General features: G+C 33.3%; 2 protein-coding genes across 2 annotated transcripts in view; one reads left to right on the top strand and one right to left on the bottom strand.

Moving 5' to 3' along the window:
• The window catches only part of LOC130891778 (uncharacterized), a 220,256-nt gene that overhangs the window by 193,582 nt on the left and 862 nt on the right, over window positions 1–25,812 (top strand). Inside the window, exons 4-10 of the mRNA XM_057796776.1 lie at window positions 7,353–7,803; window positions 9,423–9,762; window positions 10,189–10,771; window positions 10,911–11,206; window positions 11,837–12,116; window positions 25,387–25,543; window positions 25,651–25,770. Coding sequence (XP_057652759.1) covers window positions 7,353–7,803; window positions 9,423–9,762; window positions 10,189–10,771; window positions 10,911–11,206; window positions 11,837–12,116; window positions 25,387–25,543; window positions 25,651–25,770 — 2,227 coding nt within the window. The remainder of the gene's footprint in view (window positions 1–7,352; window positions 7,804–9,422; window positions 9,763–10,188; window positions 10,772–10,910; window positions 11,207–11,836; window positions 12,117–25,386; window positions 25,544–25,650; window positions 25,771–25,812) is intronic.
• On the bottom strand, window positions 17,610–20,792 carry LOC130891836 (toll-like receptor 7). Its single transcript, XM_057796909.1, has 2 exons — window positions 20,628–20,792; window positions 17,610–19,542 (listed from the first exon to the last, which is right to left on the bottom strand). Exons 1-2 carry the CDS (start codon window positions 20,639–20,641, stop codon window positions 17,757–17,759), a joined length of 1,800 nt encoding a protein of 599 aa, XP_057652892.1. The 5' UTR covers window positions 20,642–20,792; the 3' UTR covers window positions 17,610–17,756.

Raw genomic sequence — 25,812 nt, 5'->3', positions numbered from 1 at the left:
ACTTTTACTACCACCACTAATAATACCGTAGAATTACGATTTATATATACGAGGAAATTTTGAAAAATTCTTAGCCTACTATAGAACCAAACAAAATTTCGATGTCAAAATATTTTATTACTTAACATATTCTCCTCTTAATTGGATACATTTATTACAGCGAACCTACAACATCTCTAGACCTTTCAAAAAAATGTTTCTTCTTGCTCTGCAAACCAGTCCTCCACAGCTTTTATTACCTCCTCGTTGGAAGAAAATTTACAAACTTTTAAACTTTTTTCCAATTGAGGAAAGAGATTATATTCGAGCGGAGCCAAATCTGGTGAATAAGGAGGATGTTCTAGTAATTCAAATCCTAAATCACGAATTTTTTGTATGGCAACATGTGTCATGCAAAGACAAAACACCTTTGGATAACTTTCTGCGTATTTTCTCTTTAATTTTTTCCCGTAGAGTGGTCAGTAATGTCAAATAGTAATCTCCAGTTATTGTTCTACCCTTAACCAAAAAATCAATCATTATTATTCCATGGCAAATCCAAAAAACTGAACCAAGAACTTTTCCAGCAGATTTTTGGACACGAAACTTCTTAGATCTTGAAGAACCAGAGTGTCGCCATTCCATCGATTGTTGCTTTGTTTCTGGATCGTAGAAATGTACCCAAGCCTCATCAATAGTAATAATTCGGTTTAAGAAGTCTACATCGTTTCGTTCACGTGAACTATATGATGAACGCGTTCGTATGAAATATTCAGTGTTTCAGATATCTGTTTTAGCTCAATTCGATGGTCTGATAAAATCATGTCATGAACTGCATCGATATTTTCGGGGACTGACACAGAAACTGGCTTTCCCGATCGGTCATCATCTCTAGCTTACTTTTTTGACGTCAAACTTTCCACTGACACTTCTAATAAATTATTGTCCGTTGCTATGGTAACGCAATATTTTGTTTATGCATGGGGAACTGGTCTAGGCTAACTAGATATCAATAGATCCTCGTAATTGATGTTGTTCAAAAGAACTTTTGTCCAGAAATACAAAATATATAAATTCTAATCACTTCAATTAGCAACATGAATACTAGATCGTTGTCTTTTCTCTGTACCAAGATATTTTAAAACATTTGGAAACGGCTGGAATTTTTCTTCAAACGTCTAGTAGGTTGGTTGGCCCAAACGGAAATTAAAAATTTATTCTTACATTGGCCTACCTGCAGTAACTTAAACTGTTCCTATAATAATCTTAGTATTACCGCTATTAACTAAATATAAAGCTAAGATTACTAACAATGAGAACAAATCCTACTACGTAATTAGTATCGTCCTTGATAATCATCATTTTATATACATGAAATCATTCGCTGACTGGTGGGTAGGACAGCAATTTATATTTATGCCATTGAAATACTTCATATTACCTGTCTCATTGATCCAATCATATCATCTTTTGTCGTGAGTCTATTGGTGTAAACTAGATCTTTTATTCGACCCCATAAATAAAAATCGGTCTGGAGATCTGGATGGCTAAATGAATCAACTTCCAATTCCTAACCACCTATGATGTTTGACAAATATGTAGGTTTTCACTAATATTTTATGCTTTGATCCACTGGCTAACAAATATAACATTTTTGACAATGAAAAAAATTTAACAAAACTTACTTTATCAGGACAGAAAAAAGAGATCGACATGCGGTTTTCGCTATTTATATATGTTATATGTTGATTTGGTTTACTTTACCTGAACTTTTATGCTTCTATTTTTTGTCAAGAGAAATAGCAATATCCAAAATATATGAAACAACGCCCTCTAACATTCACGTAAAACAACGCCCTCTAATATTCACGTTGCTAATTAAACTGCTTTGAATTTATATCTTGTGTGATGCTGGACAAAAGCTTTTTCAAAAGACATCAAGCTTATAATAGTCGGCTAAGCAGAACCGGACTTATATGCATTTTTTTAAAACAAGATTCCCACATTCCCCCACTTTTATTTTTGGAGAGATAGACTAAACCTTGTGAAATGAGAAGGCTCAGAATTTGTAAAATAATTCCATTATCGTTTATAAAGTGCCACTCGTTTGGGTAGATTTTTAAAAAATTTGCTTTTTTAATTCTATATTTGAAATACGCCCTCTAGTGATGGACCAGAAATTCTGAAAATAATTTCGACGTGTTTTTCGGGGCCACTTTTGTTATGATTTTGTTTTTCGTGAAGTTGTGATATAATCCGTTGCTGAGAAATGAGCGATGGCCATTCCAACTGCTCACCCCGTATACATACATTCTCACGTTTACCCTACGATCAATTCGCTATTGCATAATGTCGGTGTCAACTAAATTTAGTCTTTAGTCATTTTATAACAAGGGAAAAAATTGAGAACTGTTTGTAACATATTTTGCTCCCCCCTATTTCACTAGGGATGAATTCGAAGGGTTTTGGATATAATTAAAACGTAAGGGGATGAAAATAACAATTTAACGTCGTGGTCAGGAGTGAATCATACATCTTCGAATATCCCAAATGAATTATTGAAATAAATCATAGGTAATCATGTCGGTTACGCTCGTCTAGAAGAAGAAATGAGACAAATTGAAAAGTGATAAATATCTAAAAATTGGGAATAGTGACAATTTTCATTACCAATGAAACAAATATTGATTAGTTAGCAAATGAAACTTCCCGTGGGTTTGATATTTCTATATATTTCTGATATCAAAAGTATATGTACAAGAAGTCGATAAAATTTTTGAAAAAAGCAAATTAACTAGGGTTTTTTCTTCGTAAGATTGAAGTACAGGGTGAAGTACATAAAGCTATAAGTTCAACTGAAATTCATTGATAAAATGTACGAAACTATCATTGGAGATAAACGAGAAATATTTGCTAGCATAATAACTGCTCTAAAAATATATAGAGAAGAAATCACATGAACGCCGTTATGTATATCACATGAGCTGAGAAAGATCCTCAGAACTCGTCAGGGGATTTACGAACTAATCTGAATTTCCGATTAGACTAGTGGAATATTTTGCGGAGACATCGTTATTCAAATAGACTCGACCATAAGAATGAAATAAAAAAGTGTGATCGATCTGAAATGATTTCTTGTCGAAACTTGAACATGGGAAGTTTCAAAAGGCATTGAAGTGTATGAAACTAGAAAATTTTTGGAATGTGGACTCTTTTGATTCATCTAAAACACCGTTGCAAACTTCTTGAACAATAATGTGCTTTGCAATATACTTATTTGTGCATCATTATCATTTATTGATTGGAATGATGATGAAATACAACAATATCGGTGTCCAACTAGAACAATAAAAATTAATCACAGATCTTCATCTTCGTCATAAACAGATCAGCTCAGGAGGACAATCTCAGGAAATCAACAGAAAGTTATGCAATTAGAATGTCAAAAATAAAGAAGCATGGTCATCCCTAACCAAGTACATCATCAAATCTACACAGTAACAAAATGATCAAGAAACGAACTTCTTCACGATATTTATTAAATAGGAACAGACTGGAAGGAGAAATACAATAGAATGGTGTATATATTAACCCCCACAGAAATATTTGGGGTGTTTACCATCAATGATGTTAGACTTCTATCCAAGACAAAACTTGGTATCTAAAGTTGCGTGGAATTGAACCTCGAAACAAATAGTTAGAAATGTGACAAATCTATTCATTTTACTCATCAGATAACATTGAGATCCCATAGTACCCGTTCAAAGCTTACGTCTGAGCTCCGACGAAATTTTGATGCAATAGACAAGAATAATAGAGTCCCCTTATTATGGTTACCTAGTCATATGGGAATTGAAAGAAATGGAGAAGCCAATAGCCAAAGAATAATCACCAAGAACTCTGGAGATGACTTTTCGGTGTAACTAGAAAAAGCACTACCTTCTTCAGAAGGCACCTGAAGAAATTAAATCTAACAGAATCTGATAAGTAAGGTAGTGGAGGTAAATATGGCCCAGCGGGTAATATGGCCCAAAATCGCTAGCACAAAAAGTAAAGTATTTATTCGCAGTCTGACATCAGTAGGCAACTGCATGTGTGCCCCTCCACACACCATTGTATAGTCAACCTTTAGACACCTCGTGTTTGCGTGTTGTAACTAGTTAGGTTATATCTGCCGCGCTAAGCACATGCTGGTATAAGTTTTCCGCTAATTTCTTAAGCACGTTTTTCTGTAAGAATCAACGTGAACGCCGTACCCAATTAAGAGAGGTAAGTGTACGTAGTAAAGTAGCTATACACAGAATATTTATTAAGTGATGAAACTCTAAGTGTTGTTTTTACCCATTATGTTGTCTGGATGTACTTTCGGTTATATGGCCCGACGATGTGGAGTGTATTACCTTAAAACTGTTTCCTATTTCTTTTGTTTGCTTTAGATTTGAGATGGGGAAGATTTGCAAAAACCTGCGCAAGCATTGGTCTCAAGACCAACTTGAACAAGCAGTAGCCGCTGTCAGATGTGGAGAATCTCAAAGAAATGTATGTTCTAGATTCGAGGTACCAAGGCGCATGTTACGGCGATATTTAGTTCAAGGCTTGTCAGAAAACAAACTGGGAACAGAAACAGGAGAGAAATTTTGTGCAACGGATTAAGCGATACTCTCAAATTGGATTACCTCTCACTCCCAAACTTAAGCGACATCAAATGTTTCGATATTATGATATCAACCACATTCCCAATAACGTTAATAAAGAAAAACAGCTTGCTGGAAAAGACTGGTTTGTTTTGTTTTTAAAAAGAAATGGCGATTTGTCCGTTCGCAAGGCACAGCCTATGAATCCTGCCCGTGCTCAGAAACTTAACAAGGCAGTTGTGAGCGACTATTTCACCAAGATAACCAAACTTATAAAAACATTGAATATTAAGGATAAACCCCAAAATATATAGAACATGGACGCCTCACCATACACCATCAACAATGCGCTCTGTCCGAGAGAGAAGTACGGCGGGCTCATATGGTTGCGCCTGAACACCCGAAAATGTAACAATCGTAGCTTGTTGTAATGCTATGGGCAACTCCATTCCACATATGATATTGTTTCGAGGAAAATGCTTAAAACCAGAATTTTGCGATAATTTGCCTAATGGCACCTAAAGGCTATATGACGACACAACTCTTCAATGACTTTCTAAGACATTTTACTCAGTATAAATCGAACGGGTCTACACTGCTTGTGTTTGATGGAGCTACAAGCCATTTAGATTTTACCATTGCTGAAACAGCATAGTCTCTTGGTATCGCTTTATTCTGTTTGCCTTCAAATACAACGCACGAGCTCTTTTGAAGTAAACTGGGATCAGGAACTTTTGAGATAGGTACTGAGATACCTTCCCACAAAGAAGCCTGAACAAGAGTAGGTTCAACATAATATTTTCCCGCGTTTGGCCCAAGTGTATGACGCCAATATTGTGAGCGGATTTAGAGCTACAGAATTGTTCCCTCTAAATCCTGACGCAATACCAGATGCCGCATTCGCACCTTCTTTAGTAACACAAACACCCTTGCCCCATGAAATAAATGAAAGTCTTCCGAGTTCAGACGATGAAAATGTCCCACTGGCGACTTTAATTAGAAGAAGCAAACCAATTCCTCAACAATCTTCTCTAACTAAGACAATGAATACATCTTTTCAGGAAATAATTCCGACTCCTACCAAAGAAAAGACTGTTAGAGAGACTAGGGTTAGGCGAAAGGCGTTAAATTATAAAGTGCAGCAAGTAACAAAAAGCCTTTTCACTGGATATTATTAAATAATATATTTATTGAAACTATACTTTTCGCTGTGTAGAAACAAACACGCAATAATTTATTTGGTTGACCACTGCTACACGCACCATGTGTGTAATATGGCGGACAGTATACGTCCCCTCATCATCATTAAGTAGTAATTAAATTTTAGTTGGATGTAATGCATAGCTTTGAGGGAAATGCCTACGGATGGCGGTAAAACTCGAAACCCTGAAAGGTTGGATTGATTGATAGGGGGCGGTAATTGCACCTACGCGCTATGCCTAGAATATGATAATAATTTCCGGTTTCGCGGAAATTAGTTTATGCTGGCTACTCGGATGAAGTATCGCAGAGATGCATTGCGTCGAGGACAGTTTTGTTTATCACCATTACAAGGAGGGCAACAGAGGTTTAGTAATGATAAAATTTGAGAATCATTCAATATTTGAAACAGTAAGGTATAATATAAATTTTGAGCTAAGAAGCTTGTAGTATATGAAAATTTATTATTAAAAAATCAGTACAAAAAGTCAAATTTGATTTTTAAGTAAAACGTTTTCCATCAGTTTGCGGCACGCTTACAATATTTTTGGAATTAAACACGCTAACATTTTTTGTCATACTACCCCTTAAGTCGACCCAAAACACATCGCGAAAATTTGCAAATATGAGTACTTGAGATGTATAAAGTATGAGATGCTCGCTATTATTTATTAATCGTACTCGTACCTGTCATCTGTTAATCAAGTATGGAAAAGAAGGAACGTGTCATCTTATGTCAGTAAATCTTATCTTATGTCTGAATTAAAAATGCGAGACGAATAAGGGCTAGTTGCTCGTACTTGAACATACTCCTGTTCTCCGCGATATGTTCTAGTAAATTTCTAGATTAGATATATGGCCACCAGATTTCACAACTTCACAATCTATTTTAATTGTTTGATATAATGAAACATGAGATACAAAATTTCGCATAAAACCATTATTTAATAAAACTGGACACGATCAGACAGGAGAAATAATTACTAGGTGCATAAAAATCTAACTAAATGTAGATCATTGTGTAGATCATTATTAGCTGGATTTTCAAAGTTTAAAACACTAAATGAAATTATAAAAATTGTTATAATACACAATAATAACCCCTCGAGCCATATCTGTTTTTCTAAGCCCGTTAGAAGTAATGACCCAATTATATTTGAAAGACTTCTGTCCTTAAACCCAAGTGAATTTCTTTTCTTATAAACGTTCAAATTTTTTCGATGAAAAGGAAAATTTTATTATGAATGAAGGAATCACAGGGTGCTTTTATTATTAGGAAAATTGCTCTGAGGGTGAATTTATAATGATAGACCAAATCATTCAGAAGGGCATTAAATGACAATTAGATGTTAAATCCTTGTTCAGAATGGAATTATTGTAGTCGGTCGAATGGGATTTGCTGTAAATTAACATAATTAAACAATAGATACATGTTAAAAAAATGTTTTTAAATTCGAAATTATAAAAGTTAAAATCTTTATACTCTCTACTACTAAATAAAAACGAGACATTTTCAATAGTAGGCTGTTTTTGTTACAGAGGAATCGTCCGTGCCATCTTCAGATGACGATTTTTTCCTCTGTGAACCCCTAACCCACGACAATCCAAAAGTTGCGGATCTTAACTCTCCTGACAGCATCACCGAAGGTATAATCTCTTCGCTTAACGTTCTCTCCCCAACAAAAACAGACGCTAACGTAAGAAGGCATCCTTCCCCTTATTATTACGGTGACCTGTACAAATATAAAACAACAGACAATTCCTCCCCAACAAAAGTAGTTGATAATAAGAGTAACTGGAATCAGAGCTTGCAGCCTGAACGTGAAAAGGAAGTAAAGATAGACAACAGGAAAATTAGAAGCAATAGGAAATTTCGAAAAAGCTCAAGCTTAGATAATCCCTATGAAGACAAGGAAAGAATCGTGCGACCTAAAGCAACTATAAAATATAAGAAGAGTTCCAGTGTAGAAACCCATAGCACTGATTCGAGGTAACTTTTTAATTAATTAATTGACTATACTGCACATTAGTGTACGTCGTGTTCGGGTTCAAAACGAATCAATTTTAGTAAAAAGTACAAGATTACGATTGACATTTCATTGGTTTTAATGTAGATGAATTATACTAAAATCATTTCTTAAATACATAATAAACCAAAAACATTGGAGTTTAGAATAACTCAGCCTTAAAATATCCGCTTTTTTGATAGTATTTACATTTATATTATGAAAATTTTCTTATTTGTCATAATTAACGGATAACTAACTAACAAAGTAACTTGGAGGAGTCCTCTTCTTCTTCTTTCGCTGCCGTGGCTGTCTTCAAGCTTGAGATATCTGCCTGACAATTTGGTTGAATTGGTTTCTATCTTTCGCTACTTGGAATAGTTGTTCTACTCCCAGTCAAGTCCAATTTCTAATATTTCTTAGCCACGATAGCTTTTTGTGACCTATTCATCTTCAACATTTCCTTGAATGATCAGGTGAGGGATGTGATATTTGGTACCTTGTATTATATGCCGGAAATAACTGACCTTTCTTGTTTTTTTGATGTTAAATTCTCGATCCTGATTCAGCTGTCTTAGTACCTCTCATTGGTATGTGCAGTCCACGATTTTGAGGATTCTTTGGTAGCACCACATCTCGAACGCTTCTATTCTATTCATGTCATCTTTAAGTGTCAATGTCTCATTAGGTCTTGAACATCTATTTTCGCGTCTTTTTATGAAAATATTTCCTCATATTCGTCTTGACAACCTCCCTCATACACTTTGCGAGAGGAAAGTGCGGAAAAGTGGACGAGTCTGAGGTAAATTAGGAGGTTATTTTATTTTGGTACAGAAGGTATGTTATTTTGATACAGCCAAGTTGCCCTAGGTCTGGATATCCCTATCGACATCAGTTTCTTGAAGAAGCTCCATAGTTCGACGGGTGTGGTTTGTAGGATTACAACATAAATCTCAGTTGTCATACTGCCTCGAATAAATACAAGAAATGATAGGCTAAAACATGCTGTAGTACCCCAAAATATTACTCTCCAACAGTGCAAATGACTTTTAACAGTTTCAGTTGAAAAATTAACGAATTAACCTCACATTGCACTCCATAGTTGATTGTTATATTACGCTATTTTGGTTCCCACTGCTAACGTTTCATGTATCAGCTTAAAAATTGACAACAATGATCTGTAATCAAGAAAGAACTAAGGGGTCCATATTTTTCTCGAAATCATTGATCAGTGATTAGACCCAGAGTAGCAAAGCTGTCTAGCAGAGCTATTGCGCATATCTTGATGTTCGCTGGTATGACTCGGCTTACCAGTTGATCTACTTTATGTTCCTCAATCTTCTTCTGATACACACAACCCACATGCATGATCAACATTGGACAACATTGGATTAACCAACAACACCTTCATAGGCCATTTCTGTTGGAATCGTTTACATGGTAATGATTTTGACGTATTCAAAATTTAGATATTTTGGTTCAACAGAAATAGAGAACTGAAACACCTATAAACATCTGCACGCTTTGGTTTTTCCTCTGGATGTAACACGGATTATATTTTTTGATACTCTTCTATTGCTGATAAACTTTGTTTTGTCTTCAGAGGTCCTTCCAATGGCAATTCAATGCCTCCAAATCCTGTAACTGTCACCGCCTACGACGATTATGGACTAGACGATATGACACGTCAACGTCATGTGTACGAAACCGCCTTTGATTGTCGGATTAGCAAGTCAGACGATGATTTAGATCAGATTGATAAAGTTACCAATCATCCGGTACTTGTCCATGCTAGTCAAGCTTGGAATACCAATACTGCTACAGAGCCCTCCATAGATAGTAATTCACTCAATAGAACACATAGAGGTAAAGAGAGAGAATGTACCACAAGCTCTCAGCAGGATAATAATTCATCGATTTTGGCGCTATCTCATGACATCAAGGTAAGTACTGTTTTCCGTCCTATACATCTTTTCACTTATTTGTAACTATCATTAATTTAATTCCCGCATTTTAATCTTTTAATCTATCGTTATTATATTTCCACTCTAAAAAAAATTTACGTTTACACGAGCTTGGTTATCGTTATTAAAATATTCCCAGATATTTGCATATAGTAGATATCTACCCTTTTCCTAATCTAATTTTCAGAAATTAATTAGATCAGAACAAATATTTTCTTACCTGGATATCATTGAACAAAAGGGTAATGTAGATAAATTTAACTAACCTTCTTACCCTACCATTCATTATAATTTAATTTTTATAGTGCCTGCCCAATCAAATCGGTAATATAAATAGAAAAATATTTCTAAAACGGTTGAGGTAGAAGGCAATTAATTTTACATGCATACATTCTTCTATTTCAGAATATGCGAATAATCGAGACCGAGGAAAACAATTCTCCGTCATCAAGTGGGCTTCCGTTGCGAGGCTATACTCCCTCTCCGCCATCCACAGCGCCTTTACCAGCTAAATTTCACGGCAAAGAACACACAATGAACAGCATCCGGAGCGCCCCCAATCTTCCCTCACACCCAAAATCGCGTCATCTTCCTGTGAAATCTCTAACTACGAGTAGTGACAGTTTACAAATACGCCAAGGGAGCGCTTTTGAAATTGAATTCGGTAACAACTCTCATCAACTAATTGCAGAGTTTAAAGGGCGACCAGCCCATTCCAAAGATGAAGCAAAAGAGAGAATTTTTGAAATCAAAGGAAGGCCCAGGAAAGAGTTATTGTTGAGAAATAAGCGGTCCAAAGATAGTTTGTTAGAATTTAAAGGAATGAGAATAAGACATAAGTATTCTAGTACAGAAAGTATGACGACTAGTAGCAGTGGAGGAAGTATGGAAAGTATAAAAAGTAGTACTAGCGAAGGTAACAGAAGTACTAGTAGCTCTGAGAGTAGGCAGTCACCTTCACTTAGTTCTCATAGCTCCGATTCAGGAGGTAAAACGTATTTTATTTTATTAGAAAGGTTCAGAATGAATAAATAAAATTTAGATTTGAATATTTCTGAACTTTTCAGTATACCACTTATTTGCTGATTCGGAAAACAAATCATACTCAGTTTTTTTTTCAATTTCAGGTAATCCAAAAAATTATACCGTCCCTCAATGCTCAGGAGGTTTCTTAGGTAACAAACTACACATTTTAAGCCCAATCTCTGATAAATCCTCACAAGAACCAATATCTGAGACTTCGGATAACAACCGCAATAATAATTCACAGAAATGCTCTCCTGAAGAGGTTCAACCGACGCCAGAAAATTTAAAAATCAAACGACGTTTACCTCAAAATAAAAATTTGTTAAATTTGGGTTTCCACACAACAAATCCAGAAATCCAAGGCTCTGACAGTGGAATTTCTATACTGTCACGAGAGGTAAGTGTTCTACACTATCTATAATTTTAAAAAATCAACTTGTATGATTTGAGAATCGAATTATAGTTTATTTCAGAAAGATATAGAGTAATAAAACCTCATTAGGTATGCAAAGGGACCACAGAGTGACCCAACGAATAATTTAAGTCACTTTCATAGTTTGTCATTGTAAAATTCTTTCTTTTTAATGAAGTGCAGGTGGTACCACCTGGGTTAGGGTGAATATATGGGCTTAGCCTATTGTTATCCATTCACAAACACTGAAAATAGTATACCAAAGGTCGGTGCCGGTAGCCGGTAGGATAAACATAGAATAAAAATTAGGCATTATGTACATAGTATTAGGTACACTATTAGGTAATTTTTATTGACCATTATACAAAAAATACATTATTATGAAAAATCATAATATTCTTCGTCATCTAAGGCACTAATAAAAGGTTAAACGGTACCTGTTGAGCCGAACTGAACCGAATTCCACATTTTATTACTCTACACCATTTTGAAATAGACTAGTTAATAAAATTTATTGAAAATATCCTATCAATAACACATATTTAATAACACCTTGTATTTCAAAAAATGAATTATTCACCATTTCCAAATATCTAACGTGAAATTAAAATTAAGGGTATAAAGTCAAGATTCAGCTTTACCGGAGCAGAGTTATCGGCCCCTCCAAGCCAACAAGATTTTTCCGATTTACCTTTCGACATGCCAAAATTGCGTCGGAGAAGAGCGGTCCCCGAGGCCGCTTGCACTTCAGGTAGCGCTACATCAGTGGATTTAAAAGACTTACCCTTCGATATGCCTAAATTGAGACGGAGAATGCGGCTTCAACCCTCCAACTTAGAAGCTAGTGCGTCCCAAGCGTCGTCTAGTCAAAGTGTCTTAGAAGGAGATAGACAAGGTATTTTACTTTTAATTGCTTTATAAATATATTCTCCAGTTGTACATTACTTAAAATAATATATATATATATATATATATATATATATATATATATATATATAATATACATGGTGAACTGTTTAGATTGATTGCTTGATAGAAGATATTATGGTTTGAAGCAAATTTTTCTTATGTCAAATAATGGAATACCTGCTACTAGCATTTTAGTGTCACTATAATTTTACTAAAACGATAAAGTTATGACAATTGAGATTCCAAAAAATTCGTTTGCTAACAGTTATGAAGAATACTTTTTTCATTTTTAATAATTCTTCAAATGAGCCAATAGAGAAGAAAAATATTGGAAATAACATCAATATTTAATAAAAAAAAAAACGAATTAAATGTAAATTGGAACGGACAAAAGTAACTAATATTTAGATGCCGATTCTCTAGACAATTCTTGAAAGAAAATGTCTGCACTTGCTTTTGGAATACTTGCAGAAAGCTCCTTTATGTCCCTAGTGCGGAGTTTGTGAACTTTATGCGTGATTAATCCCCCAGCGAAAATCAATGTTCATGAAAATGAGGCATCTCAAATCGCAAGAAACAAAGTAGAACTTCACACGATAAAAATAATCGAGTTGGAGAAAGTCAACAGTTACGTCTACCTTGAAACACCTATTAAAAACAATGGCGATGAGGAAGAAAACACAAAAGCACGTTTAACTCGAGGAAGCAAACAGCTGGAACAATAAACAAGATACTAATCTCTAAGAACATCTATGTCAGGCAGTCATCAGATCGACAGAGTACTTAATGCAAGCGAAACGTGGATATTAAAAAAAACGGAGGAATACAATTTATGGCAAAGGAAATTACTTAGAAGGAGGGAAAAACAGAGAGAGAGACATATAAAAAAGGAGGACAAACCAAATAATAAGATTCAGAAAACTACGATGGCTAGAATCAAGAATGCCAAGAAAATGACTGATATTAATGAAAAAAGACCTAAAAAGAAATGATGTGCGGAAGCACAAGGAGATCTAGTTGAGAGAAGGGATTTGGACTGGAAGGCAATGACAAGAAATAGAAAAGAATGATGAAAAATTATTATCACGCTGTGGGCCTAGAAGGCCTGTATCTAACACGATAAGTTTCTAAATTCATGCGAAAAAATTCAGAAGCTGATTACTCGTATGAAAACAAGATGAGTCTTTCAAATAACAGAATTTCCTCAGTTCAACCCTTTCCGAGATATTACCCTTAAAAGGTGGATACTAAATTTGAGATTTTATTTTTTTTCACAAAATTTCAGTGAAGCTAGAAACTTTAAATTCTACTAATACTAACCACGGGTATTCTTTCAATATTTCTGTTACTTACTTAATTTCATATGAAAACTCTTTTTCAAGATGATTCGAAAACAAAAAAGATATAAAATATAATACGATTATATACATAATGAATGCTTAAGAGTACCCAAGGGTTTCTAGTTTCACCCCCGTATAATGTAACAGGAATATTGAAAAAATACCCGTAGTTAGTCCTTTGGGAGAGAACGAAAATTATAGAATTTCAAGTTTCTAGCTATTTAGGGAAAAAAACTCAATTTTAGTCATCACCATTTGAGGGTAATATCTCCAGAATTATGTCGCATTAATTTTGAAATAACTTGTATATAGTCCCCAGCGAATAAAGTTTGAAATTGTAGATCTAGAGATGTGAGTTGCCAGTGTATCAACGACCTATCCATTGGTGTGGATACAGATCTACTTGCATAATAAATTCAACCCCTACCTAAATGCAAAAGTAAATTGAATATTCCATTGATTGGTATCCTCCAATGGCATTCTACAAAAATTCTGCGCGTTAAAATTGTACTCAATTAAAGTAAGGTCCAATAATTATGTGTTTATTTTAAAAAAATTCTGGCTTTCACAGTTTATTACCCAATGGGGTTAGCAGTTGTCTGATATGGATTATATTTCCCCCCATTTGTAGAGAACGGTAAACATTACATTTTTTTTCAGAATTTCTGTCATTCAAGTATTTCCCTTGGGGTAATAAACAATATTTCAAACGTTTTGCCTCGTCGCTTTTTTGCAAGTTGAAAAAATTGAATTCCGTTTTGTTTCGACATGAAATTTCTATAAGAATTATTTCTTAAATAATTCAGAATCAGTTATTCATTGTCATTTCTCCTTTGCACAAAAATGATTCTTATCTACTGCTGCAGTTCTGCTGAATGACTCACTTTAAATATTCTATAAATATCTCTCCTGATACTTCTGTTATTGCCTCCTAAAGACGTACTAGTCGAATGTTTCTATCATAATACACAATAAAATAATATCTGTACATAAATAATGTTTCTGATAGCATGCATGAAATTACACGAGAAAATCCAAAAACGTCCAAAAACAAAAAATACTCAGAAAAAATGTTTTCTACTTTGAAAACTCAATGTATGATAATTCACCTTCGTAGAACATCGGATGCATCCTGAAAAGTTTTTCCAGTACTACCGGATGTATGTGGTAACATTTGATGCACTTTTGGGGTTAGTCTCTCCACACATAGCAAAAGGAGACACAGCTATGAGAACAAGTGTAGAAGAAGCAGAGGGGCTTGTAATGACCACCACTCCAATTATGAACCTTCCTGTATTACACATACCGGTTAAGATACGAGGCACAACGACGGCAAATATGAACTACGATAAGAGTAGACTGTACTCTAAAATAACAAGTAGGCTCTGCGACCAGACGCTTGCAAAACGGCACATGTAAAATAACACGCCGGTCACAACCCCCCTTTTTTGAGGCAATCTCATGCGTTAGAAACGCCTGTACGTTAACTACCGCGTCCACACGTGACCGGAAAAACGCCCGTGTTGAATGCTCAGTTTAAACTCTGTATTTCAGTAACACTAGCGTTTTACTAGCCGGGAAATGATCATTCTACGCGAGCGACAAAAAGTGACTGTTTGTTGGTGAGTAAAACGCGTATGTTACAGAAACATAGAGTTTAAATTGAACATTCTACACGGGCGTTTTTCATGTCACGTTTGGTCGCGTAAATGACCGAGTTGGCGTTTCTAACGCATGAAATTACGTAAAAAAGGTTACTTGTTGTTTTTGGGTACGGTAGACTACTTCATTTTTTATCGTAGTTGTGTATTGTGAAGTTGAAGCGCAGCCTACTCTCTATGATTTGAAAAACAAGGCGTATTTGAACCGAAATTGAAAATCGAAATGTTGGATAAAGATTGCCGAAGCTATATACGAGATGAGAGTCAAATGATTCGCACCAACAATGACTTTTTCACGTTTTTTTTTTAACATGCTCTATAATGTTAGTTGATGCACAACAACAGAACATTCACTCGCCGGTTAACGGCACCGAAAAAAAAATGCTCTTGGAGGATGGGTAAAATTTTCACGTGTTTGGGCGATTAAACGGTCGCGTCTTTGTCGCTCGTGTAGAATGGCCCTAAAAGGATGAAACCAATGCTATACCATTTGCTCATTAACTGTGTCTTTGATATATTTTCCTCGCTGCCAGGGCTGCTTTAAAGTTTTACAGTAATGTCTTAACAATACACGAATTTCATATTTTATCGCACTCCATATGTTTATTATAAAAACGTACTAATTGAGAAAACAAGTAACGACAGTTTAAATTGAGACGTGCCAATTTTCCCATATGAAAATCCTTATTACTTATGAGACACCATAAAGTGAGCAAATAGGGAAACTAGAAAAAATTACATTGAGCCTTGATACTGAAAAATGTAACAGTTATCTTATGATGTTTCCCATAGAACTGCATTTTCAAATTCTTTTTTAAAATATTGGAAATTTCCTAATTTCAACTAAATATACGTCTATGTTTGAGTAAATAGTTAAATTCCAATTGAGATGTTCGGTTACAAGTATATATCTACTTATTCGTTGTAATTTCTTTTTCTTTTTCGGGCGGGACCTTCCTTTTTAGAATTTAGAAGTACAACTCTAAAATACAGTCAAATAAAGAGTCAATTTCTGTTGAAGGTTATTTATTGTTAACAAAAAAGAACATTAATAAATAATAAAAAAGTATTTCTTATGTGACAAAGTCTAACATTTTCCCAGTCTTGTTTTTCATTTAAATATGTACCAATATTATTTTCTAACTTCATTTCGTTTCATTCTGATTTATCTCTTATGAGTTAAAGCGGTCAGTCAATTTTTCGACTCTTCGTCATAGTACTTGGAGAGCTTTTGGATGAGCTTTTTCTTTGGAGAGCGAAATCAGTTCAATAAGAGATAAATATTCAAATTTTAATGAACATGATTAACCTATATCTAATTTTATACCTATAGATTATTATCCGAAAGCTGGAATTCAATGGTGTTGTTTGGCTTAGAAGGTTTCCTGACACACATGCACCATTATTTGTATCTTAATGTTTTTCTTATTTATTTGTTATATTTCTATTCGTGAGTTGAATTTATAAACACTCTCTCTTACGTTTTTGATTTATTTAAGTACTTTACACTACAATTAACTAATTTATGTAATTTATTCAAACTCTGCGGTTAACTTTTCTATTTATTACTGATCACTATGACTATCTATTACAAATTAAACCAAATGCGCTAAACAAACTCGATTATATATCCAAACGAAGTTCTCAAAAATTCTAGAAAATGAAGAAACAAAACAAATAAATAAATAGACCCTCCTAGAAATTAGTTTAAAAGAAACAATGTAAATAAATCACCTGCTACGATACAAACTTATATAAAACATACATCAAACGAATTCCGGGTAAATCAAACGTATATTCGTAACAGTATTACAATAAAATACCAGTCTAGGATACTCAACAGATGCTACACTTATTCCCGTTTATGATAGTGGCAGATAATACACCTGTCCGAAATGTAACTTTAAGTTGTCATAACTATATTATTTAAAAATATTTCACTAGTAAAAACAGCTATTTCGAAGTATTCTGAAACCAGTAGCATAAATCAATTTTTTATTCTCAAAATTCTTGACATCGTTTGAAAATTCGGATAAACTTCTAAAGCTTCATCCCAAAGTAGATGATTTATCGTGAAAAATAGACAACTAATTGATAAATCGATAGTTGCAGGCCCCTTCTGGAAAACAGAAAATTTGGAAGAAAATTCAAAGTTTACTCAATATTCTAGGACGTTTTGGTAAATTCCAATATATACTTCAATGTAATATAAAAACACGATATTTTATTTGTTATCATTGAATAAATCGTGTGAGAAGTGGCAATCTATCACCTATTTTGCTCAGCGATTGAAAACATGTTCAAACCCTACAAACTTATCTGCTCCTTAGAGCGAAAATGTCAAATAAGATTGAACGCATCTTAACAGTAATGGCTTGTATTATAATTTGTAATCGTTTGCTTATCTTTAGAACTTCATTAAATCAAAGAAAATTACAAGAATATATACAAGGTCTAACCAAATAGTAAACACAAGAATTTATTTAATAAGAGTTTATTATATACATTTTGATTATTTCTAAAATATCAGCGGAAGATACAAACAATTCTAAAAATATAGTTGTGGTGAAATGAATTCTCTAAAATATTTTCTAACATAAGCAGCATCAATGATATTGCAGTTGATTATAAACGGTTTTCTGTTTGTACTTGATCAAGGAGCTGCAGCTCTTCTTTTCTAACATGTTTGTTTTTAATGTATTCAATATATATCTGAATAATTTTTATAAGCAATAACATGAATATGATCAAAATGATTGCCGAAAACATCCCGTAGTAACTAGTTTTGTTATTAGTTTCCGAAAAAGCATGTATTTGTTCATTAATATCATTATCACGTAGAGTTAATTTCTCTTCTAAATCTAATTTCAATTTTTCTAAATATTCTTCTATATATTTACCAAATTCTCTAGTAGAATTTTCACTAACTTGTAAACTTTCTAAAAACTGATAAAACTTACTGTTATCCAATTCAGATTTCAAAAATTTTAATGTATCGTCTTTATGAACATTGTTCGTTTTGAAATTTTCTAGATATTTATAAAAATTACTATTCAAGAAGTCTTTGTTGAAATAATTATACATCATAGTACGCTTAAAATCATCATCGTCATCAGGTTTCTCAAACTTAGATGAAATTATTTTCTTAAAATAACCAGTGAGGTCATCTTCTATTTCAGAATTTGATTTATAATCCAGACATGTTATGCCATGAATATTTTCCTTACCCATTACAGTGCTACTATCAAAATTTACTTGTTTAAATCCATTCAGTACCTCTAATAATTGTTTACAGTCAAATTTATTGTTGTTTAAATAAATATTCCTTAAATTTGGTAAATCGCTAAAAGGATTCGAATGTGTATAAACAATTTCATTGTTGTTAATTTTCAAAGTATCAAGTTGATGTAATGAATAAAAATATCTTTTAAGTGATTTCAATTTATTGTACGATAGATCTAGATACTTTAAATTAAACAAATTATCAAATATACCATACTGCAACTTTAATAGCTTGTTGTTCGATAGATCTAAATATGTTAATTCTGTCATATTAACAAATAAACCATTTGGAATTAACGATATATCATTATATCCAATCCTTAGAATCTTCAAGGTCCATAACTTTGAAATATTTTTTACAGAAAAGTCATCAATAAAATTGTGACTAGCATCTAAGTTATTAATTGTCATATTAATTAAACATTTACCAGATAGAAGGTATACAATATTATTATAACTAATATTTAGTGATAATAACCCAGGTATACAAATATCTACAACAGTTAACCTGTTTTTGGATACATCTAAATTAGCAATTCTATGAGAAGATCTATTTAAAATCAACTGTGAAATTTGATTATCATTTAGTTTAAGCTCTAGAATGTAATGATTCTGACCTAACACAGCGTCATTAAAATATGCTAGAGAATTTTTTGATAAATTAAGATAAGACAAATGTATTATATCGGTTAAAAAGTTTAAATCCAATTTTTTTATATTATTCATCGATACGTCCAAAGTGCGTAACTGCTGTAAAGAGTCGAAAACATTTGGTTTTAGTTCACTTAGGGCATTCCTAGCTAAAAATAATTTCCGTAGAGATGAAAGTCCAGCGAAAGCATCTTGTTTGATGTTCGTTATGTTATTCTGCGACAAATCCAAATCGGTTATTATTGAGTTAGTTATGAAAGAGCTTGATTCAATCTCAGATAAATTAGATTCTTTAATTTTCAACCATATTCTACGGAAAAATGATGTTCCACCAACAAGTTCGGTTGTTTCTAGCGGAAACTGAACTTTAGAACACTCTACAACCACAAAATCGTCAGTATAAGTACTAGTAGTAGTACAGTAATTTGTTGCTGAAGTGTCTTTAATACAAATCATTGATGTAACCAGCAACAGAATCCTGAAAAATGTCACATTTCTATTGTTTGTGGTCTTACAATTTCAAACAGAATTAGCTGATTCCAATAGCCATGTTTCTTAATAAGGGCTCTGTTGCTCACATAACATTCGGTAATTAGTTGAAAGAAATTCGTTTTAAGAAAAAGAAAAATACTGAAAAAGCTCTGGAGCACTAATTTTAAATATGTTCACTCGTGAAAATATGCACACAAACTCAAAAACAATTGAAAACAACTTAACCTCTTTGATATAAGTATGATCGTGATCTCAAAACCTTAACCTTTGTCAAGAACTGAAAACACGAGCAATAAGCCAAAATTCAAAGTTATATCTGAAAAAATTCTCATACATTCTCATGCATTGTCTCTACCACGCTCCGGGCGAGCAACTAAGAAGGGCCGTTACATTTAGATAACGCCATCTGGCAGCAATAATAAATAACATTATTATAAGAAAATTTTAAGTTACTTTACGTCGGCGAATGTAAGACCTTTCCATCCAGGATAAATTTTTTCTGTTTGTTCAAAGAAACGTTCAAACAAAAATTTCCACTGTTTACACATTTCTCGAAATATTTCGAAATTTCGGACCTACCATTATTTAGAAGAAAGTAAATAGTTTTGAAATGTCTTCAAGTGATCAAAAGTCAAAATGTAACCTGGAAAGTTTCAAATAAAGTTAAGATATGATAGATTTCTTTCTCTCAACATTAAGAAAGTAGGCGTAAATCAAACCATTGAAATTTTAGGTATAAATTATTGATGTTCTTATATTGGAATTTTGAACATTAAAAGATCAAATGAAGTATATCCTATTACCATCTACGGATCATTATTCAGTATTAAAAAAATTAGATGAGAAACAATAAAATAGCCTTAATTTCGAAGACTTTACATGAAAATATTCTTTGGTGATAATAAACGATCGAGATGAGCTTTGTTATAAGATATATCATAGTTTCATGCACCCTCTGAATTTATTCGCTTGCATACACAAATACCCTATATGAATATATTATTAGATGAATATAAAACAAGCATAAAATCTATCTAAAGTGGTCAAATAATAATAAATGAATATGTTTACCTTGAGGTGGACATTTCTTAAATCAAGTGTTGTAATAGAATCGGTATGTTCTTTAGAATAGTTGAAATTATTATGAATCGAGAGACAATTGCAATTTATCTTATTTTGAATTTATGATAAAACAACTTCCGCAACAACATTATTACAATTATTCAATGATAAACTAAATAATATTATAAAAAATTTGCAATTAATCTAACAGTTAGTGATAACAATAAGTGACATTATATTTCTGTTGAATGAATTTTAAATTTTAAAACAAATACAATTTTCAGTTCAGAATTATCATTCTAATTTTGATTTTTTTATATACCCGAAACAAATGTTTATTAATTTGTCACCCCGTCTAAAATACTCATCATACTTTTTTTTTTCAACCAAATCCTTTCTTTTAACTACCGTACATAACTTGAATTTAATATTCGTCAATTCTCATCCACGAATTATGTCGTCATCCAACATAAAATCTCGTAACATAACCAGACTAAAGCTAAGGACACATTTTTAACACGTGTCGTGTTAACACGCGTTATATAAATATCTATTACGTTATTTTAAATATATCTATGGATATTATTGTGATATGTCGTCGGAGACCGACAACACGCTTTAACACGTCATAGCACGTGTTTTCTATATCTATGTTGGTCAGATTTTCGTCAGAAGTGTTACAAAGTGTTGTAGGTTAACACCTAACCACCTGTGCCGAGTTTGTTCTGAGCGTTACTGGAAAGTGTTTCCGTAACTAAATTCGTTTCCGTAGTATATCTATAACTAGCAATACCCGTTGCGGCTTGGCCCGCGGTTTATTGAATCTCGCGTAACATAGGGATAATTCAATGAGAAATGACTTATGTATTCTACGCATTAATTCAATTTGGAAGTGTTATAAAGAAAAGACACATTATCATTTAAGAATTGCACACATTTATTATTTATACGATAAATAATATAACACATACATACATACATGTCATTAACATAAAGATATTAAATAAATGATTTATTATTAAAGTGACAATGATTACAAAAACGCAAAACAAAATATTGTATCATATATACTTTATATCAATACTTCTCTGTAAACCACATTAGTTGTTTTGCCATCTTTTGCTAAAATAACTAAACTTGACGGAGAACTTACTCGTGAACAGGCTACATAAAATTGACCATGGGAGAAACAGTTCTCTCTCAAATCGATTCCTGCCACTTTCAAAGATTGACCTTGTGATAAAACGGAGAAATTAGTTTTTAGATATTCACACGGGACCCATTTCTAAAAAAGAATCGCTTTAATATATCATTTCGTCATGAAAAATTGTTAAATATATGGTTCCGTAATAAAAATTTTTGTTCGACTCTTTAAACCCTTTTCAAGTCGAATTTTGAAAATTGCAGGAATTAGTACGGAGAATGTCTTAATGTAAAAACGAAGTCGATATCTCAATTAGCGGCTGAGAAAAACGAAAAAATCGAATTTGCAAACGTACCCCGTTTTACCCCTTTAAATTCGAAATTTCGCAAAATCCTTTCTTAACGCATCTCTACACACCTATACAAACATACCCTCAAAATTTCATGTCTCTATCTTTAATAGCCTTGTTTGGGCGTTGATGAGTGAATGAATCAGTCAGTCAGTCAGTCAGGACATCCTCTCTTATACATATAGATTATCTTTATGTTTATTGAGGTACAATTTATAGAAGAGGTACAAAAGTATGTTTTTGTACAATTTCCGAAATAAGGACTACTGAGACAAACGAAAACATCAATCTCAAACTTATACTTAAGTTTCAGAAAATACTCAAGGAAGTTCCTTTTCTAATACATTAATTAATTTTACAAATTTATAAAATGTTAATCTACTTTTCCAATAATAATATTATGACTAGTTTTATAATAATTTTATACTCGGTTGTATTTAAGAAAATATAATATTGTATTTTGTTGTTTTCTACTTTGAAGTTATTAAAAGTCGTTCCTCTGGAGATATTGCTTCTCTAAAATTTGTATTTTGCTTCTTTAATTTACTTCCTAGTAAATTGTAAACCACGTCGAATCCCTTCTTGTTAATCCTGATATACATTTTACACCTGTCATCGTCATTGCTAATTTCGGGCCACAGAACATGATACTCATCACATTCGTGCCTACGTTGGTTCATTGGATGAACCCAGTACTCCCTGGATTCATATTGTAGCACAAGTAATGCTGCAGTAACCGCAACCATTTCCTCTTCTTCATCCAACCAATCCATCTCTTCTTGTAGGTGCTCCATTATATTATAAGCTCCGGAGGATTGTGAATGTGTGAACCTAAAGGTCGAGGATATTACTTAACAGGTTAAAAACATCAAAATGTCAACTGGCACACATGTTTTATAACACACACATGTGTTCGGTCTATCTGACGTGTCGCATTCTGACGTGTCGTGTTGACACTTGTTAACGTGTTTAAAATGTGTCCTTAGCTTAATAGTTACCATTAAAAATTATTCTTTATCTTTAAATCTTACAGTTCACTGAAGACAAACTTGAATCAAAATTGAAAAATTCACTTCCACGTCATATTATCCATAAACGAGGATTAATTGATGGTTTGTTTCCATCCGAATCAACCGTAAAACTAAAACGCTTCAGAAAAGAAGAAATCCAAAAATTAATTGGCATACTCCATATTCAAATCCGAATCAGCCTATCCTGTTCCCCGACATAGATGCCATAGTTGCGACGTCTCCAAAATTCAACATCAACATCGACTTAGAAAATATCCGACTAGACTAACCTCAAGAAATTCGTTTGAAAATTAACTCGATGTAGGATGTAGGGATGTAGGACCCTTCCTACATCCCCAGTGCTAGAACTGTTCTTATATATGGACTCCTCATAATTGGCAGCTGCTACCTAGTTTATAGTAAATACATCAACAAGATTCGAACTCCAACACCTCAACATATAGACCACCGCGATGCTCGTCTTCCTCTTTATCCCTCCGAAGCCGAATCTATGGAGGGAGGAATTATGTCGTCACCCAACATAGGTTCCCATAAGAAAATGCTGACGGCATGCAATAATAATATCAAAGACAGTCTTAAACTCGCTTTCAGTTCAATAACATATATTTTTATTGTAATTATTTTCATATTTTCTATTAATTGTAATAATATATATTTCTAAAAAAGCTACTTCGAGCTATCAAATTTACTATTCACGTCCAATATCTTGTTTCAAATCTCAATTTCAAGTCTCCAGTGAAAAGTGCAAACAAAGTTCTAATTGTTTTTTTATATTTGTGGACAAGTTATATTTCCAAAAAAGAGAAGATATGCTCTTTTAAATGCATCTTCATTATTTTATATTTTCTTATTCTAAACCAAAATAAAAAGAAAGCTGAAAGATTTTTCTACTAAATTGGTTACCTTTCATTTGGTTTACGAATGTTACTTTTATTTTACGAAGACAACGGGATACATTACAAAAAATAAGACAAATATTGTATATATATGCCGATATCTATTACTAATCCACCAAACAACATTCGGAAGATCTTCCATACCTACAAACTGGGACTTAAGGAATTCTTTGTGAAGGCGCACAATATTTCCAACTATTAGAGAAAAAAACTAAAAGAAGGAATATTTTTGTTATAAAAAAACTCAAATTCAAAAGTTTCTTATCGTCCAAGGAATAAGCTGCCTGGAAGTCATTCATAAAGGTTGTGAAAGATTTTGTGAGATATGAAAAAAGTGAAAATTATGAACATGTAGCTGACTTATAAAAAGAGTAAATGAGTAATGAGATTAATTTCCTGCACTTATATTTGAATTCTTTCCCTGACAACTTAGGAACATGAGGAGCATTTTCATCAAGATTTTGAAATTTTTAAAGAACGTCATCTGAGATTTTCGAAAGGCAATATGTTAGAAGAATACTGTTAGTCTATAATAATAAAAGTGGCCATTGCACTAAACATGAGTTAGCCTGCTGTTTCCAGAGCTTACCTTCGTTACCAACAACTCATCAAAGTCGCGGTTCTGGGAAAAAAAGGTGCACATCCGGGTTATCGTTGGTGCTTAAGTCCAACAAGAGCTTATAGAAACGCAAGAGTGGCTGTGAGTGGCTGGAAATGTTAGAAAACTTAAGGCAGCTAACCTTGAGCCAGCTACTGGTTCCAAATAAACCCCGGTCCACCGAACGAGTCTGCGATTTGCCAGATAATATTTTAATTGGACTGACACACTATGGAGCTCCGTTCCCTTCTCAGACGAAAGCAGAGTATGCCTGCATAGTAGCGATTGAAGAAGACGAGGCTTTTGGAGGAGGGTCCTGGATGATTTGGGTGGGCATTTCAATGTAAGCAAAAACCGAGTTGGTTCCCATAGAAACTGGCGGTGGAGCGGGGAGATTAACGCCGAACCGATACATACAAAAAATTTTAGTGAATCTGACCACAAAACAGCGATCACTGAAGAATGCGATAGCATTGAACAAGATCGAGTAAAGAAACTTATTCGATCAGTGAAAAAGCTGTTATTAGACCTAAGGGAGGGAACACTAAATATTAATAGGTTAATTTCAAATTACTGAGTTGAAGCTTGTATTTTCTTTACTTTTAATTATAAACATTTTTCATTGTTTAAGATTTCTTTTCGTTTGATATTTTTTTTACCAAAAAATAACTGAATAACAACATAGACCTATCTATCAGTAAATGAAACATTTCGATTTTTCTTCAAATCTTATTTAAAACTTTGTTACAGCTCTTAGTCGCCCCAAATTGACACTCAACTTTACCGAAATTGGAAGTCGACAAAAACATAGTCTAGGACTAACTCTTTCATTGACGTTAAATTCAAATATGAATCAACCCTCTAGTTCCGATACGATCGACGTCTATTTACCTCTGGAAAAACAAGGGTATGTTATTTATATTTCACAAACCAGGCCTAAATATATTGTTACTATCTTTAGTTAGAGGTACCTTTTGCTTTATATTTTTGCATTATTTTTTTTTTGTATTTTAGATGGTTTCATGGACAAATCAGCAGAGTTGAAGCGGAAAATGTACTCAGGGTTTTACGCGAAGGAAGTTTTTTGGTGCGAAATAGCGAGTCTATTAAAAATGATTTTTCGTTATCTCTGAAGTAAGTACTGTCACATACATCACGATTTTATTTCCGATGTAG

This window comes from Diorhabda carinulata, chromosome 1 (assembly GCF_026250575.1).
Source record: "Diorhabda carinulata isolate Delta chromosome 1, icDioCari1.1, whole genome shotgun sequence".
Taxonomy (NCBI): Eukaryota; Metazoa; Arthropoda; class Insecta; order Coleoptera; family Chrysomelidae; genus Diorhabda; species Diorhabda carinulata.
Note: the sequence above shows the minus strand (reverse complement) of the source record. Positions and strands in the feature narration are given on the sequence as shown.